General features: G+C 33.5%; 1 protein-coding gene across 1 annotated transcript; it reads right to left on the bottom strand.

Moving 5' to 3' along the window:
• Nucleotides 1–273: 273 nt before the first annotated feature.
• LOC133788985 (gamma-glutamyl peptidase 5-like) lies at nucleotides 274–3,662 on the bottom strand. The gene is made up of 4 exons (XM_062226687.1): nucleotides 3,178–3,662; nucleotides 940–1,101; nucleotides 678–845; nucleotides 274–579 (listed from the first exon to the last, which is right to left on the bottom strand). The coding sequence occupies exons 1-4, from the start codon at nucleotides 3,502–3,504 to the stop codon at nucleotides 478–480; spliced, it is 759 nt and encodes a 252-aa protein (XP_062082671.1). The 5' UTR covers nucleotides 3,505–3,662; the 3' UTR covers nucleotides 274–477.
• Between the last annotated feature and the right edge of the window lie 15,592 nt (nucleotides 3,663–19,254).

Below are 19,254 nucleotides of genomic sequence, written 5' to 3' on the forward strand. Positions count from 1 at the left end.
TAGCAGAACTCTGTTCAAACTTTGAGGAACGACTCTGTTTAAATATCTTTAATGTATAAAACTATATGTAACATTGGTTAGCTGTCTAGTTATTCTTATATTTCCATGTTGATTTTGAAACTATAATCTTTGACTTGTAGTTAGGTAACCATTCATACAGAAAATTTCATGAAGAGGTTAAGTTTCGTTTCCTTTTAATGAGGGAGATCGAGATCAATTAATAAAAGGTTTGTTGATTGGTATAGTAAAACTTAAGAACATAAAATCCAAAAGTATTTGGCTAAAGCTTAAAATTTCATTACCATATGTAGTTGGCTTTGACAATACGATGCCTAATGATCAGTACTTGCCTGGTGCCTAAAACCACAATTTCCTTCTAAACCTTCTATTCAAAACACTCGATATATACATTTTATTATTTTAGCTCCCCAATTACACTTTTTTGGGGGTTCCTCTCTAGACCATATACTTTAAAGATCATAATCCACCCTTGAGAAAGCTAATGCACAATCTCTTCAATGCCTCCCTATCCGGTTCGTGTTCATCCAACTTGGCCTTCAATTCCTCAGACTCAGAATCCTACAAAAACAGAAATAGATAGGATATCAATAACAATCATAGCAGACATACATGTAATCGACGATTAGTGTTAGGATTAGATCAAAGGGCGGACATACCTCAATGTAATCGAGCTTAACAAGACGATCAATGAGGTGAAGAAGTATGTCTTTGGTGTATTCAGGGTGGCCTTGGATGCCCATCATGTGGTCACCACATCTAAACATCTCCACTCCAGTCTTATCAGACCATGCAATCAATTCAGCCTTGGGAGGAAGTTCCCATACCTGAGTTTTTGTAGAGCAAACAAGTGCATACAACCCTAAGTTTTTGTGATAATAAGAAGAAAAGAAACAGAGAATACAAGAAGCTTTTTCGTACCTCATCGCGATGGATTTCGTAAATGGAGAGTAAGGCTGGCATTTTGAGAGATTGAAAAAGTTTTGATGATGATGATGAAGATGAGAAATGAACGGTTCTGATTCCTATGTCCCACCCTGTCATTGAACGGCCTGATTTTCCTCCCAATGCTCGGCTTAGTATCTATATCAAAGAAGAAAAAGCCATTACTAAAAAAGTTGATCAAGTTAGTAGTGACTCAATTATTGAGAAAATGAAAATTAGTCTCTTTCATAATAACAAGTGGCAGTCACCAAGAAAAATTAGACAGAATCTATGCATTGTCATGGTAAGAAACAACCAAAAGACAATAGTACATGACAATATATATCCAAAGTACTTAAAAAGAAGTAAATGGAAAAATAAAGTAGCAAAAAGAATATGAAAGAAAGAAAAAAAAATAAAAGAAACTAGAATGTGACACTTCTTATTACCACAAATAACAATAACATCATTTCTCCTATGACAATGAATTGGTGCACTCACGAAAACATTTTTTAGTATTGTGTTCTTGTTCAATAAAAGGACATTCAAACCTCTAAGAACCATCTAATCCTTATTTTCTACTTCCATTTTCACCAGACAAGTTATATAGGCAAATCAAATCATTTTGGATGGTTGAAAAAAAAAAACCACGAGACATTCTTCAAAAATGTTTATGATTATCATTATTAAGGCTTATGTGAAAAAAAAATATTGAATACAAATTTATCTTTATTAAAAATGATAGCACATAATATAAAAGCAGCAGCTAGAATCCAATTAAATGGTTATCTATCATACGACATCAGTGGGGGACACGCAATTACATTGATGCTTGCCACCATTGCATCATATATTAAAGTACAATTTATATCAACTATATTTATAAATCTATATACGTATACATACATGTATATACATATATGTATGGACTGCACAATGCCCTTCCTAGGGACCGATGTTTTTTTATTATCATGTAATAAAAAAAATCATATCAAAGAGTTTACCTAATAATAATAATAATAATTATTATTATTATTATTATTTCAAGTGTTATCACGTTTTTCCATGACTTTAAAAGTGATTTTGCCGACAATTTTGCTAAGTGACAAGCCTAACGTAATCCCATATATAAAGAACTTGTTTCTTCTATAAATATAATAAGTTTGCCATTTTGTCCACATATTACATACTTCGTTTTATTTTTATTAAAAAAATGTAGTGTACAAAATTAAATAACACATATGGAAGTACTAACCACCACTCTATAACTATATAATGTTGTTTAAAAAATAAAATTTGTCAATTATTTTCAAACAAATCACCTTGATTTAAAAACTCCTACTATCCAAAAAATGGTCGTATATATCTAAATATGGGGTTTCTTTAATTTCCATATATACTAAATCTATAACACAAATAATTTAATTCTTAATTATGCATGCCTTTATCATTTTTTTGTATAACTTTATGGTAATTCAAACTAAGGCTTGTGATTATAAAGTGGATATCATAACATTATTAATGCCTCTAAAGCATTTACGTGCCTTGAACAAGTTATGGGAGTGATGTGTATTCCCTTAGCTGTCACATGCTCAACCACGTGCACCAACTGGCTCACCAAACTACAGACAATTTCTACCAATTAAACTAATTAATTAGAAAGTGGGCCCCACACACCACCTCCAAATCATGGCATATGAGTCACTTAGATAAGCGAGTGCAATCCACTCGGAAATCGTCGCGAGTGGGTATCATGTGACAAATCCTCTTATATAAGTGAATCTGAACCGTTGAGATCCCATAATCGCACGGTCAAATATCACTAGCAGTGTAGGCATGCATCATTCTGATACACAACACCATCAAAAATCGTTCGGATTTCACTCCCACGCGTGACCCGAATGAACGACAACAGTATTTGATTTTTTTTTTAAGTTTTTTAAAAAAGCATCATTTTTATTAGGTGGACCAATAATTCTGAAGTAGAAGAAAATGACCATGATATCCTGGTGTCTGCTTCACAAAGACGAGGGCAAATTTGTCCCACAAACAAACAAGAAACTCTACTCCCAAAAACAGCCACGTTCCCATAAAAGTATAAATATCCTGGTTCCCTTCTTTGTTTGTTATGTTTGGAGAAAATTCTATTACATTTTACAGTGTTAAAATCTGTTAAAATAAGCAAAATTCAAAGATGAAATAAAATAAATAAATATTGGTAAATATCGTACGAACCTGGTGGCCAAAGCAAATGCCTAAAACCTTCTTCCTCATGGAATCAAGTCTCTTGAGAAAGGCTAAGAGCCTGGAGATCCATGGTTCGTTACTGTGGGCGTCTTTTCTGCTACCGGTGACGACGAACCCATCGTACGATTCCAATTCATCCTCGTCTGGATATTCGCCACGTGTCACCCTGTAGAGGTCCCACGTCTCCCCTTCCTCCCCCAGCATTCTCACGAAAACCCCATGATACCCTCCGTACATTTTCTTCACGTAGTCTGAATCATCCGCGCACAGAAGAATCCCAAACTTCTTGTTCTTCTTCGTCGCGATGCCTTCCATTGCTCTCTTTCTCTCTCTAGGATTTGAATTTGGCTTTGCGGGTTTAAGGGAGAGAGAAAGAAGAGAGGGACTTCGAAGAATGGCTCCGACTTTCTCTCTCTAAAATTAATAATAATAATCCGAGAGAGAAAGGGAGAACGGGGGAATGTTTACGAGAGAGATGAAGATCAGAGATGGTGGTTTTAAAGAAATGTGGCTATGGAAAAAGTCATGTTTTTGGAAATAATTACGATTTTGCCAAATGTAATTATTTATTATTAAAAAAATTGGAAAATTTATCATCGTGTTTGATATTGTGGATGAATCTAACTGGGATTTTGGTCATTGTGTTCCTCATTTAATGTATCTTGGCACTAATCTTACTCGAGTTTAATTTTCTTCAACTTTTTCTTTTTAAATTAATATTTTATACATAAATATCTTTTTTTACTATTTTTATTCACTCTATATATGCTGTATTTATTATTGATTTTTTTAAAAGGAATAATTTATTATATTTAATGACAAGTTTCATGAACCAATTTTGTCATTAAAAATTGCATTTAAAAGTCACAAGTTGGTGATTTATGCTAATTTTATTAATGTTTTTTTTTTATAAAGAGTGATTAAATTAGTCACCACTAAAATTGCATTGTAACTAGTTTCATTAAAAAAATAATGTAATAAAAAATTGCATTTATAAGCCACATGTTGTGATTTATAATGTTTTTAGAGAAAACTACAAAGTGCACCGAATTTGAGAAAATCTAAATATCCAGTTAAATAAAATAATTATAAATTTGTGGTATAAACTCTAATTTTTTATATTACCTTTCGAAATAAATAACATTTTTGTTTTTTGAATTACCAAATTAAATAACATTTTCCATATTAAATAACATTTTTTATATTATCAAATTGTGTCCCTTAAAATATAAGGTATGTTAAAAATTCTCACTGAATTATTGATACTATCAGATCGTGCCCCCTATTACGATTTGCATAAAATAATTAGTATTTTTGGCCCACGTTCTTTGACAAACACCGAATTATGCTCCCTTTAATTATAAAATTTTTAAAATATATTTTTGTTTTAGTTCTTAAAAAATTAAAGAAAAATTATTTTTTTTAAAAATTCAATAAAAGACTAAAACTATTTAAAATTCCTATTAAAAACATTTAAGTTTAAAAGTATTTTTTAAAAGAAAAAATAAATTGTTACAATTAAAAAAATATATTCCCTTCTTTTTAAAAACTAAATTTTTTTTAATAGGAATTTTAAATAATTTTAGTCTTTTATTGATTTTTTAAGTTTTTAAGAATTAATTAGAAAAAATATATTTTTAAATTTTTATAATTAAATGGGGCACTATTTGGTTGTTGTCAAAGTTTGGGGGGTAAAAATACTAAATATTTTATGAAAATTGTAACAAGAGGCACGATTTGATAGTATCAATAATTCAGGAGAAAATTTTAACAGACCGTATATTTTAGGGGGCACAATCTTATAGTGTTAAAAGTTCAGGGAAAAAAATGTTATTTATTCGAACTTTCGCGTTCTCTCACTTACTTACACACCCACATAATTATGGCATTCCTTCACCTCAGGTTGAACGATCCTCAAACTAATATTATATATATATGTGTGTGTGTATGTGTAAATAGATGTTTATATATGTTGACACAATTTTTGGTCAACTTAATTATGTAGAGTAATTAAACAATTAGTAAGGAAGAAAAGAAAGAGATTTTTTATGTTGTTCAGCAATTGAAATCTGCCTACGTCCACGAGTCACATTTATTATAGTCTGTGTTAAAGCTTCAAGAAAAAACAATTTCCACAGAATATTTCTCAGTGCCCAATTGCCCCCTTACAAATGACTAAATCCAAGCTATTTATAGACCTAGTGACAATAGTATCTTCCCACAAGTTTAGTGAAGTTACAACATATATTCAAATCTAAATTCAAATGAATATTTGAATAATAATAATAATACAACTTAAATGCATTATTTAAATAAAGATCTCATAAAAATAGAGATTCAATACACGACTTAACCTAATCCCAAAGAAATAGGGATTTCCTAATAGCTTTTCCGTGTGAATGCTTAATGCGTCTTCGAGCTTGAACAATGCCTCAACATGCTTAGATATCACGTAATTTCGAGCACACCGTTCTAGTTGTCGCCACCTCTTTACTTGACTAGTTCGTCGAACTCATCCTTTTGGAGGAGGCTTCTGTCTTCGAGCCTGCAACTCATGCTTGGTGACGTGGCACTAGAACTTGTTTATTTGTGCAAGTACAATATCACTACTTGTTAACTTCAAGCTTACTCTTCACGAACCTATATTTCGAGGTTGTTTATTTATCATTGAAATGTAGGTGTAACAATATATATATATATATTTATGCAATTATAAATCTTTATTTGGGCCCGCACACTTTTAAACTGAAAAATGAATATTTATATATATATATCATAATATCTTACTCTTTTCTTTCTATTCTCTGCACTTTAGTTTTTCTTTTCGTCTTTTTCTCTTTAGTAATTAGTTCATACATAATTTTGGTATGCTAATAATAATAATAATGACAAATAAATTTATTTTACTTATAAATATTTAAAATGAATATTGTTATACCCATTTTTGGAGTGTCACTACCAATCGGCCCAGATCATGCCTAAGGCTTAGTGTAACGCCTCAACTCCAGGGACCGTTATGGTGTGCCTTGTAAACAGTGCTAAACTCGCTAGTCGAGTCATTTGGCCAAAATCGTGTAACTAAGTATGATTAGCGGTTTAGGGATTAAAAACCTTGGATAAGGTAGAACGTTTCATTAGAACGTTTAACTATACATTGGGATCCCGAAAATATAATTTCAGAGTTTACTACAAGAAAATATTTACAACAGGCCGTTCTATGCGGCAAATCAGGGTTTAACCCTAGTTCCTCTTTAAACCTCGGTCGTGGTGGACGAGCAGCTGCATATGTACACGTCATCACCTAAGCTCTCCAACTCAAGGATGGTCTAGCTTCCTTTTGCCTTTACCTGCACCGCACAGCACCCGTGAGCCGAAGCCCAGCAAGAAAACACAATATAACATGATATAATATCAACAGTAATTGTATTGATTATTCAGGACCAACAGTTCAAGCAAATAGGTGACTAACACAAGAGTCACAAATGTGGGGACAACACCCTCTAGCCATGTGACGATAGGGTCACCAGGGCTTAACTGGTAGGTTGTCCTTTCATAAGTTCGATCAGGATAGGTGCATGGTGATTGGTCACCAACATAACCTTCCTCCCGACTCTAGAGTCGTAACTATGGACAGCGTCCCCTAGCCATGTGACAAACAGTCATCGGGGCCATATGCCCTGGCTATGAACATCTGGTCTTAGACCAGGCAAGCGCTTATAAATTCATCGACTTTAGGGTCGGTCCAGCATTAATGCCATAAAGCCATTCAATGCATGTTCATCGACTTTAGGGTCGGTCCAGCATTAATGCCATAGAGCCATTCAATGCATGTTCATCGACTTTAGGGTCGGTCCAGCATTAATGCCATAGAGCCATTCAATGTTGATATTGATTAGATCTAATCTTCACTTGGCCCGGCGTTCATAACGCTCTGTCATTTCTGACTCTTGGGTTAGTGAAACACGACCAGTGCTCAGCCCGTTGTGAACTTAACTAATAAGTCACAGCCTCACAGACGGATATGACACCAATGCCGATTTTGACTAATAAGTCAGTGCTATACACAAGTAAGCCATGCCACCAAACATATATCACATATCCAATATCCATAAACAAGGTATTCAGCATGCTTACTTAACAGGTACTAGTGCAATTAGGACTATGCACAACATAGAGGCTCAAGCTCTGAACGATATCATACTCAGTATGCAAAGCATGTCCTAATCACATGTTTCTCGTGCATCACATGCATTATACTTAACAAATCCAACATGCATCAGTAATAGCCATGCATGTCACGTTTCATAATCAACCAACATGCATCAACAATAGCCAAGCATGTCACATATACACAGGGTGCAATTTTCTTACCTCAAAGTCGAGCTAGAATGATTAAAAGAAAGACCATTGAGAACGATCAACTTTTAGTCCTTTAGCGGTCACCTAGTCATAACCAAATATAGGGTACCATCAATAAAAATGATCAACATAAGTTCCCAAACCAAAACCTAGCCTCCGAGACATCAAACACTACTCAACCGAGTAGTAGGTTCGACCCCGAGGCCTAAGGCTTGAATCCCCAAGTTAAAAACACATTTCTGGCCAAAAAGCCACTAAGGGCCGTGACCCTCCCTAGCTGCGCCGCGGCGCGCCCCTCAAACAGAGGCGGCCCTCCCTGTCATGCACCATGGGCCGCGGCGCACCACAGCCATGCCGCGGCTCAATACCCAGATTTGCCAAAAAGACAGCACGCTCCAGCTCGACCTCTCCTGCGCTTTCCCTTGAAACCAGCCCTTCAAACCAATCTGAAACACCAACCTAACACCCAATTCAACCACTAAACATCACCTATAACTCACCCTCATCAAAACCCAAGCTAAACATCAATCAAAACCTCCATAAATCCAAACTATCATCAAGAAATCCCAAACTGAAATCTTAAACTAGAACAGAGTAAAAACCAGAAACTTATGGCTGAACTCACCTCAAACTCGATTTTGAATCCCCTTTAATGGCTGAATCAAGTTCCCAAGCTCCCACCTTTGATCTCCTAGCTTAACTCCTCAATTTGGACTCTCAAAATTCAAAGAAAAGCAAAGGGGAAAACATGTACGGGAGAAGAAGAAGAGAAGATGAGGATGGGGCTCTGTTTTGCTCTGTTTTCCACAGCCTACTAAACCTCATATATATCCAAGCTAAATGACCTAAATGCCCCTAGGTCATTTAAGGCTCCTAAACACTACCAAGGGTAAAATCGTCATTTCCCACCTATCTCGTTAATTATAACTAACGCTCTCCAATTCCCTCTATTCTCAATATTCTCAAATACCAATAAATCATATCCCGTTACCCTTTGATTCCCGGTAATGCTCTAATCATCAAAATGACCCCGAGACTCACCCCGAGCCACGAACTTAAACCTGTTATGACTAGACCGAACACTTACATCTCATGATCGTCTCATGCCAAATAGCTCGAACCAATCCACCTTATAAGATGGCCATATTAATCAATCACAACCATGCACCCAAAACACAATTACGCCCACAGCGGACAAATTACCAAAATGCCCTCATAATTAAAATATGAACCCATATGCATGCATCCACCATCATATAATAATATAATTCACATAAACATGCATATAATCATTAAATACCAAAATAAATCAATTATGGTCCTCCCGGCCTCCTAATCAAGGTCCTAAACCTTATTAGGAAATTTGGGGCATTACACTCATTCACTTGTTACTTTGTCTAATTATTGGGCCAAGCCCAATAACTTAAGCCCACTCAAATGTAACCCTAACTCCTCAATATAAATAAGAGGAGTAAGGACCGAGAGGAAAAAAAAAGAGAAAGGAGGAGGGGCGACAATTTTTTACAAAGAAAGCTCTCCATCTTTAATTTAGCCAAATAGCTAAAAGCTAAATACAAATGCAATCCATGACTTGCAAGATCAATGACAGTGACTAAGTGGATGTAGGCCATCTTTTTGGGGCTGAATATCTCTCTCTCTCCATTATTTCTGGGCACTAAAAACATCTCAGATACTTTATTTAGCTCTCACAAATATTATTAATATTATTATTTGGTGTTAGATGAGTCAACAAAAAAATGAGTCAATATTTTGGTGCTTTCATTGAGAGTTGAACACAAGAAAAGAAACATTGGAGTCACTGAAATTCCCCCAGTGACTAGCTTTCCTAAGCCATCTCTATTGGGCGATATCTTAGACATATCGCTATAGTAGCTAGCAGATCGACTCATCAGCTCCCCCACATTGGAGAATAACCTCAATTGCGCACATCTGAGGCTAGTCGGATATGGGGACCCATCTCTAAAGATGTGCTTACATACTAGAACTTGTCAAATGTTTGTATTAAAAGAGCAAATCAAAGATACGTAGCGGGGAATGAGCCATTTTTAATAATTATTAATACCAGCCAAAATCATACACATATATATATTAAATCACATACAATCATATTAGAGATTACCTCTTGTAGGCTACCAAGTGTCTTCGAATCTTTTTGTATAAAATCAACGATCTTCTTATCCAAGTTCTAAAAGCTCACACCTTGATCTTCCAGACTAATCCTCAAACACACAAGGATGTGTGTGGGCACGTAGGATTAAAATGTTGATTTATAACTCTCTAGATTTACTCAACACATGAGATCTACAGAGGTTTGATAGAGAGAAGATGGATTGAATAGTTTTCAGGTTTAAGAAAAACTATTTCATGTGTTTCAGAGAGATAGTCTGACAGTTTATGAAAAACAATGACCCTTTTAAAAGTATCGCTTCATTTTAGGTTTATAAAGATAATTAACTAATTTAATTAATCTTTATTTTCTTAAAATAAAACTGATCAGTTATAACCTTATTTAATTATTTAATTTAAATCATATTTAAAAAAGAATAATTAAATAAAACAAATTATTTGAAATTCAAAATTCAAATCTCAGGGATAGAAAATCCCTCTGTGTGGCACCACACTCACTGTATAGTGAGTGTGTCGACCACACCATTATGGTTATCCTTAATTTTCTCATTTGTTTATTTAATTAATATTTAAGACAATATATTTATCCCAAAAAAATATTAGTTAATTCATAATTAACTTTATCTTAAAATATCAGTTTTAAATAAATAAATAAATATCTTATTCAAAATAAGATAATTATTAATCTTTCTTTATATATTAATCCAAACAAGATTAATATTTATTTTAACCTATAGTTTTTCAAATAAAAACTATATGGTTAAATAATTAATCAATTCATAATTAATCTATTGCCCATAGCTATCACATAATTATTCCATTGCCTTGGAAATTTAATTCATTTGCAATTAAGTCATTCTTTCTACAAATCTTTCTTTTGACATCCTTACACTTAACAGTGTAGGACAGAGGTGATCTGGAAATCATGGACCTATAATATGAAGCTCTAATAAACCAGATTATTAATTAAACCCTTTAATCCAATAATCTTATTTATTAGTTCCATGATTACTCCACTATAAATATGGAATTACACTCAAAGTATTTATAAAATTATATTTACAGAGTTTTCACTTGTAATTCATTGGTATAATCAATAAATGTAGTTCTGTCCTCCATTTATTGGTTCGTTAATTAGAGTTGGTTAAGATTATCATTTTACCCTTCTAATTACCTCTTGTTCCTTAAGTACCATTAATTCACTAGCGAATAATTAATATATAATCAAATTATAGATTTGAGCTCAATAACTATTCAGTCCCAGAATTAACCCTTAAGGGAACCAATATTTGACCCGTTAGGAAAGTATGGATTTCATTATTGTAAATCATGTTTCCAGCCATTCATGATATTGAATCTCCAAAACAAAAGTCATTAACCTCATTATACTAAGAGACCTTAACGAGTGAATCAAAAGATCCAATAAACACAAACAAGAGTTCATGAATACTCATGATTTAGACTGATCTACAAATGATCATCTATTATGATAAGAATCAAATCTTTATGTCAAATGACAAGTTTATAAAGATAATTAATTCTTATCGGTCCTGTCATATATAATCTCTATTATATACAACACATTTACTAAGATGTCTATCCACATCAGTAATCCGAATCTAGATTTCTTGCATCATGTATGCTTAGTAAACCGCACTAGTAACCATTCATTAAAGATTCCTTACTTTAATATGTTAGTGACTATTTTATTCATTAGATATGATCTTAATTCTCTCGTACTAATAAAAAATCATATTCTTTATGAATGAATAAGGAATTTTCTTGATGTTATCATACAATTAATTTAAACAATAATTATAATGTTAAAATATAATAAAAATTTTCTTTTTATTTAATTCAATAGAATGTCTTTACATGCTTTAAGGCATTAATCCTAACACCAAATGCAGAATATCACTCCCAGGGGCTACCGCATGTCTAGGGTCGCTTGGGATTGTCTGAAGGGAAGGGTTTCCCTTGAGCAATCGTCTTTGCTCGGTTCCTAGAGGTCCTCGGAACCTTGAACAATCGTTCTTGCTCGGTTCATGGAGAACCTCGAAACCTTGAGCATTCATCTTGCTTGGTTCCTTGAGGTCCTTAGAACTTGGAGTGTTCATTTTTCTTGGTTTCTAGAGGTCTCAGAACCATTGATCATTCATCTTGATCGGTTCCTTGGGATCCTTGGAACCTAGAGCATTCATTTTGCTCGGTTCTTTGAGGTCCTCGGAACCTAGAGCATTCATTTTTCTTGGTTCCTAGAGGTCCTCGGAACCTTTGATCATTCATCTTACTTAGTTCCTTGAGGTCTTCGAAACTTGGAGCATTCATTTTGCTTGGTTCCTAGAGGTCCTCAAAACCTTTGAGCATTCATCTTGCTTGGTTCCTTGAGGTCCTTAGAACCTGGAGCATTCATTTTGCATGGTTCCTAGAGGTCCTCGGAACCTTTGTGCATTCATATTGCTCGATTCCTTGAGGTCCTCGGAACCTGAAGCATTCATTTTGCTTGGTTCCTAGAGGTCCTTGTAACCTTTCATCATTCTTCTTGCTCGGTTCCTTGAGGTCCTCATAACCTTTGAGCATTCATCTTGCTTGGTTCCTTGAGATCCTCGAAACTTGGAGCATTCATTTTGCTCAGTTCCTTGAGGTGCTTGGAACCTGGAGCATTCATTTTGCGTGGTTCCTTAAGGTCCTCGAAACCTTTGAGCATTCATCTTGCTTGGTTCCTTGAGGTCCTCAGAACTTGGAGCATTCATTTTGCTTGGTTCCTTGAGGTCCTCGGAACCTGGAGCATACATTTTTCTTTGTTCATGGAGGTCCTCGGAACCTTTGAGCATTCGTTTGGCTCGGTTCTTTGAGGTCCTCGAAACCTGGAGCATTCATTTTGCTTGGTATCTAGAGGTCCTCAGAACCTTTGAACATTCATCTTGCTTGGTTCCTTGAGGTCCTCCGAACTTGGAGCATTCATTTTGCTCGATTCCTTGAGGTCCTCAGAACCTGGATCATTCATTTTTCTTGGTTCCTATAGGTCCTCGAAACCTTTGAGCATTCATCTAGCTTGGTTTCTTGAGGTCCTCGGAACCTAGAGCATTCATTTTGCTTGGTTCCTTGAGGTCCTCTGAACTTGGAGCATTCATTTTTCTTGGTTCTTAGAGGTCCTTGGAACCTTTTAGCATTCATCTTGCTCGGTTCTTTAAGGTCCTCGGAACCTGAAGCATTCATTTTTCTTGGTTCCTAGAGGTCCTTAGAACCTTTGAGCATTCATCTTGCTTGGTTCTTTGAGGTCCTCAGAACCTAGAGCATTCATTTTGCTCGGTTCCTTGAGGTCCTCAGAACCTGGAGCATTCATCTTGCTTGGTTCTTTAAGGTCCTCAGAACCTGGAGCATTCATTTTTCTTGGTTCTTAGAGGTCCTCAGAACCTTTGAGCATTTATCTTGCTCGGTTCCTTGAGATCCTCGAAACCTGGAGCATTCATGTCGCTTGGTCCCTAGAAGTCATCGGAACCTTTGAGCATTCATCTTGCTCGGTTCCTTGAGGTCCTTGGAACCTGGAGCATTCATTTTGATTGGTTCCTCGAGATCCTCGAAACCTGGAGCATTCATTTTTCTTTGTTCCTTGAGATCCTCTAAACCTGGAGCATTCATTTTTCTTGGTTCCTCGAGATCCTCTGAACCTGGAGCATTCACTTTGCTTGGTTCCTTGAGGTCCTCGGTAACTTGAGCATTCATCTTGCCTATCTCAGATCTTGGAGCCACTCGCCTAGCTCAGAAATGGAGCGTCTCGGACATGCTCGCCCAATTAGCCTACGAGCAGCTCAGATCTTCTTACTGTCACTATTAAAAGATCAGCAAAGTCAATTAGTGATACATCCAAGGCCTAAAGATCTAGTCCTCGTGAAAGAGAGAGTTCCCAAGATAATTCATCCTTATGCGAACATGAAGACTGACTTGGGGGGCTATTGTTATACCCATTTTTTGGAGTGTCACTACCAATCGGCCCAGATCATGCCTAAGGCCCAGTCACTTGTTACTATCTAATTATTGGGCCAAGCCCAATAACTTAAGCCGACTCAAATGTAACCCTAACTCCCCAATATAAATAAGAGGAGTAGGGACCGAGAGAAAAAAAAAGAGGAAGGAGGAGGGGCGACAACTTTTTACAGAGAAAGCTCTTCCATCTTTAATGAAGCCAAATAGCTAAAAGCTAAATACAAATGAATCCATGACTTACAAGATCATTGACAGTGACTAAGTGGATGTAGACCATCTTTTTGGAGCTAAACCACTATACAACTCTATCTCTCTCTCCATTATTTATGGGCACGTGAAACATCTCATATATTTTATTTAACTCTCACAAATCTTCTTAATATTATTCTTTGAGTGTTGGATGAGTTAACGAAAAAATGAGTCAACAAATATAATTATTAATATTAAATAAATATTTATGTTTACATAAATTATTATATATTTAATCAATATAATCTATTATTATATTTCTTTACTAGTAGTTACAATTTTTTTAATATATATATAAATATATATTACTTGTTTAATGCAATTTAACATTTTTTATATAGTAGTTATAAAATAAAATTGTATCTTTTAGTTACAACCTTAGTTTTATTTATTTTTATTACAAATATGTTAACTAAATTCACAACTTACTTTTAAAGATATTAGTCACAAATATAATTTTTTTTAGTTATAAAATTAGTTATGTAAACCTTTATTACAAAAATAAAAAAAATTACCAACGAATTATTCTGTAAATTAGCAACGAATTATTCTGTAAATGTTCACTACAAAAATGTAAAACTTGTTTAGAAATCTGTAAAACTTGGTTATATATTTGTAGATGTTGTTTGCAAAAATGTTATTATGTAACTGGTTTACTGTTAGGAACGAGTTTCCTAATACGCAGCGGAATGGTGGTGTGGTTGGCCCAGTGTACAACAAAATTTTTGTAGCATATTTAAACTACCTTTAAATATGCGGATCCATTAATATACATACATTAATCATAAACAAGATACTAATAGAAATCATACCTCTTGAAGCCTATCAAGTGTCCTTGCTATCTTTTCGTATTTAGAACGATCTTCCTATCCAAGCCGCTCCCACATACTCACACCAAGATCTTCCAAAGCGTTCTCTACACCTCAAGAAATGTGTGGGCACTTAGAGAATGAAGGATAGTTTATTTGTGATTCTTCTTGATGTACTCAACTCATGAGATCAAGAGAATAGGCCTGAGAATTGGTTCTTTATTTTCAGGGAGAGAGAAAACTATCATTCTATTTTTCACAGAGCGAATGTGTAGAGTAGTCTCACTCTCTTTTCTTATCTTTAATAATAATCTGATCAGTCTTACTTAACAGAAAATATTCAAAATTTAAAAATAAATCTGTAACCATTTTACAATTTACTTTTTAATTAATTAATTATTCCATTAATGAAAAAATCCAAAAAATAATTTTTGAATTATCCATTAATTAATTAAATAAAATTGAAAATTCCATCCCTGAAAAATTCTGTCCTACACGCCACACACAGTCCTGGACTGTGTGTGAACGTGTAGCTTCCTAATTTTTAGGGATATTGGTTTTTCAAATTTTATTTAATTATTTATTCAAATTACTTTGTCAGATAAGTTCTAACAACCTGATAACTAATTCAAATTTGAATTCAAATTAATTATCTATTTAATTAATTATCAAATATAATTAATTATTTGAATAAATATTAATCTTTTAAATTCAAATCCAATTTGAACTTATCAGATTATTTTCTCCCACTCAAATAAAGATATTTAATTAATTCTACCAATTAATTAAATCCAAAATTTTCGAAAATAAATATTTAATTAATCATAATTTCAAAAATTACAATTAATTAATTATTTAATTAAATTTCGAAATTTAATTTAATTATTTAGTATAATTTCGAAAATTATACAATAATTAAATATTAATTAATTTTGTTAACTACAACTAATTTGTAATTAATTAATTAATCACTATTATCATATAATTGCATATTTGGCCTGAAGAACAAGTTTCTTCTTAAATATGTCTTTAAACTATTTTCCCTTCATATCAACTCTTACCTTGAACAGTGTTGATAGAGCCGCTATGGGGACCTATGGACCTATAATTCCAAGCTCCAATAAATTTGAGATTATTAATTAAACTCTTTAATTAAATAATCTTAATTTATTAATCTCATGATTATTCCACTATAAATATGAGATTGAACTCTTGTAATTATAGACATTTCATTTACTGAGTACTTTATAATCATAAAGCGTCCATTGATTTAATCATTGCATACAACTTGACCCTCTAATAATGGTTCATAATTAATCGGGAATAAAATTACCGTTTTACCCTTTTAATTATGTCTTGTTTCCTTAAGTACCATTGACTCTACTAGTGAAGGTTAATTCATAACTAAATTATGAATTTGAGCTCAATAACCTTTCAGTCCCAAAAGTCAACCCTTAAGAGAACCATCATTCAATCTCTTGCGAGAAGGTATAGATTCCATATCTGTATACTATGTCCCCAGCCATCTATATTAATGAGTTCACAAAACAAAAGTTTTTAGCCTGATCATTCTGACAGACCCTAACAAGTGAATCAAAGAACTCATATAACATAAACAGGAGTTCATAGTAACCTCAGGATTAAGATTTATTTGTATATGATCATCAGTTGATATATTTAATTAATACTTCGAAACAGTATTTAACTAAGTATTAATAAACATATCTGGTCCAGTTCTATATATTCTCTAATATATAAAGCACCTCCACTAAAGTGTCCTACCACACTAGTGATCCGGATCTAGATCACATGTATTCATAATACTAGTGGACCGTACTTGCAGTAATTAATCTAAAGATTCCATAACTTTATTTTACTGCGAACTATTCAAGTTCATTTATCTCAAACACAATCCTCTCGTACTAATACGTGTTTGAGATTACATTCATGAACTTAGGAATTTTCCTGATATTTACATAATATTATCATAGAATAATATAGTCCATAAAATATATGCATAACAAATTCAATTTATTTATTTATTTCATAAAAACAATCTACATATGCTTTCAGGGCACATCTCCAACATTTACACATCTGTAACACATGTTTACGAATTTGTAACAGTTGTTGACACATGCAAAAATGTTATTTTGGTTACTCCATATTTACACTTTTGCCCCTCCATGTTTTTTTATAAAAAATCCGTATTTTTGTAATCTACCATATTTTTCATATTTTTTTAAATGTTAATGTATTTTTGTGAATTTCTCATATTTTTATTGAAAAATTCAATAAAGACTTATTAAATTAGTTAATATTACCATAAAAACATTATTTTGGTTACCATAAATTGTATACTTAAAGATTTTAATTAATGAAGTATTGGGTTATTTGTAAAAAAAATTGCATTATAACTAACAAATCAGATTACTTATAATAGATTTATATTATTTTGTTGTTTGTTTATAAATTATATTTTAACAGAATTTACTTTTTTTAATAAGGCTTGGATTGAAAGATCCCTCACCCCTTAATTTTTTCTAATTTAAATATTCATAAGTTGTGTATAATTAAAAAAATAAGCAACATTTACAATAAATAAAAATTATACAATCATGTAAGATAGAATATTTAAATATTATATACTTTTCTTTATAGGAAAAAAATTATGTAATTAATAACATCTATTACACCAACAAAGTAATTTTAAGATTGAAATTCTTCTAATCAGGTACAATCTTCATCCAATCTAAGAGAAAACATAGTTAAGCCATACGCAGCTTTATTAACGTCCTGTCTTAATAAGAGATACAATTGCTCTTGGGAAAATGATAAAAGATTAGTGTTGATGAGTTTTTTCGTCAATAACGCTGAGTAATATATGAAGAATTATTTTGTGTGTAAAGTCGTAAGGAAAATATTGGTCGTGAATAATGAACTAAAGAGAGAGGAATAAATGCAATAATAAATGGAAGAAACAAATATTTTATAGTGGTTCAGCCATCAATGAGACCTATGTCCATTGTAGTCAACTGTATTGATGATGAACTTTGAACAAGCAAAAACAGTTACACTTAGTTTTGATTTTTTTTCTTGAAGTAGTTGTCAATACAATAATGGGGAGTAAATGCTCTCTTAAGGGTGAATAGTCTCTCGTTCTCCAACTTCACTGGTGGTTTCTTCCAACTTGGGTCGATGTCGTATTTATAGGCAGATGGCGATCTAGGATTTGTGAGTTCATCATAATACCATCCCTCAATCAATGACTCCATTGTTCCTGACCACGCGCTTTCAGAAATCCGTCCTTTGCTCAGCCCGTACCCGCGTGTTTTGAGATGTCTACATGGAAACTCACTATTTTGACAGCTTTTCCCTATTACCAATCTCTGTGTATCTTCCAGTATAATAAGATGTAACTAGCTCAAGTTGATCACCACGAGAGTAGCTTAGCTATCATAATGTATTGAGATTATTGATACTATATCAGCGGTAAAGGGTATGTCCAACATGAGATCCCTAAGTCACTCGACCTCTTTGCCAGTTGTCGCTAGAGCTATAAATTCAGCTTCCATGGTTAAGTGTGATATACAAGTTTGTTTCTTAGAACCCCAAGAAATATCACCTCCACAAAATGTAAAAACCCAATTGGTGGTTAAGAGAATGTCTCCCACACTTGATATGTAACTTGCATCAAAATATCCTTCAAGAATTTTAGAAAAATTTGAGTGATGGAGGCTAACATCTATTGTATGCTTAAGATACCCTAGGATTCTCTCAATAGCTCTCCAATGCTCGAGACTTAGATTGCTAGTAAACCTACTAAGTTTACTAATAACATATGCAATGTCCGCTATAGCACAATGAGCAACGTACATTAGATTCCCTATTGCACTTACATATTCAAGTTGAGCCACCACTCATCCTTCATTCTTTCCAAGCTTTATATTTGAATCGAATGGTGCATTTACCTCTTTAATTTTGAGATGACTAAATTTGTCAAGCACTTTCTCTCAACATAATAGGTTTCGCTCAAAATCTAACCCCTACTGTTTATTTTAACCTTGATACTTAGAATGGTGTCTACCTCTCCAAGGTCTTTCATTTTGAAAGTAGAAGATAGAAATTGTAACGACCCAAAATTACTAATAAGGCTTAAGGGCCTTGATTAGTGTGCCGGGAGGGCATAATTGATTTATGTGTGATTAAATGATTAAATGCATGATTATATGATTATATGATTATGTGGATATGTGAAATGCATGTTTATGAGTATTAAATATGCATGTGGGCCCTATTTATCTTATAAGGGCATATTTGTAATTTTGGCCCATTGAGGGCATAAATGCGATTATATGTGATTAATTATTGTATCCACATTATTATGTGGATATATTTGCAGTATATGGCTCGAGAAGGTCCTAGTGAACGGTTGGGCGAAATAGTTATTGCGAGAATTTATACCCGGCCCGGGGGAGCCTGGGGTATTTTCAGGAATTTAGAAAATATATCG

The sequence above is a fragment of the Humulus lupulus genome, chromosome 7 (assembly GCF_963169125.1).
Source record: "Humulus lupulus chromosome 7, drHumLupu1.1, whole genome shotgun sequence".
In the NCBI taxonomy this organism is placed as follows: Eukaryota; Viridiplantae; Streptophyta; class Magnoliopsida; order Rosales; family Cannabaceae; genus Humulus; species Humulus lupulus.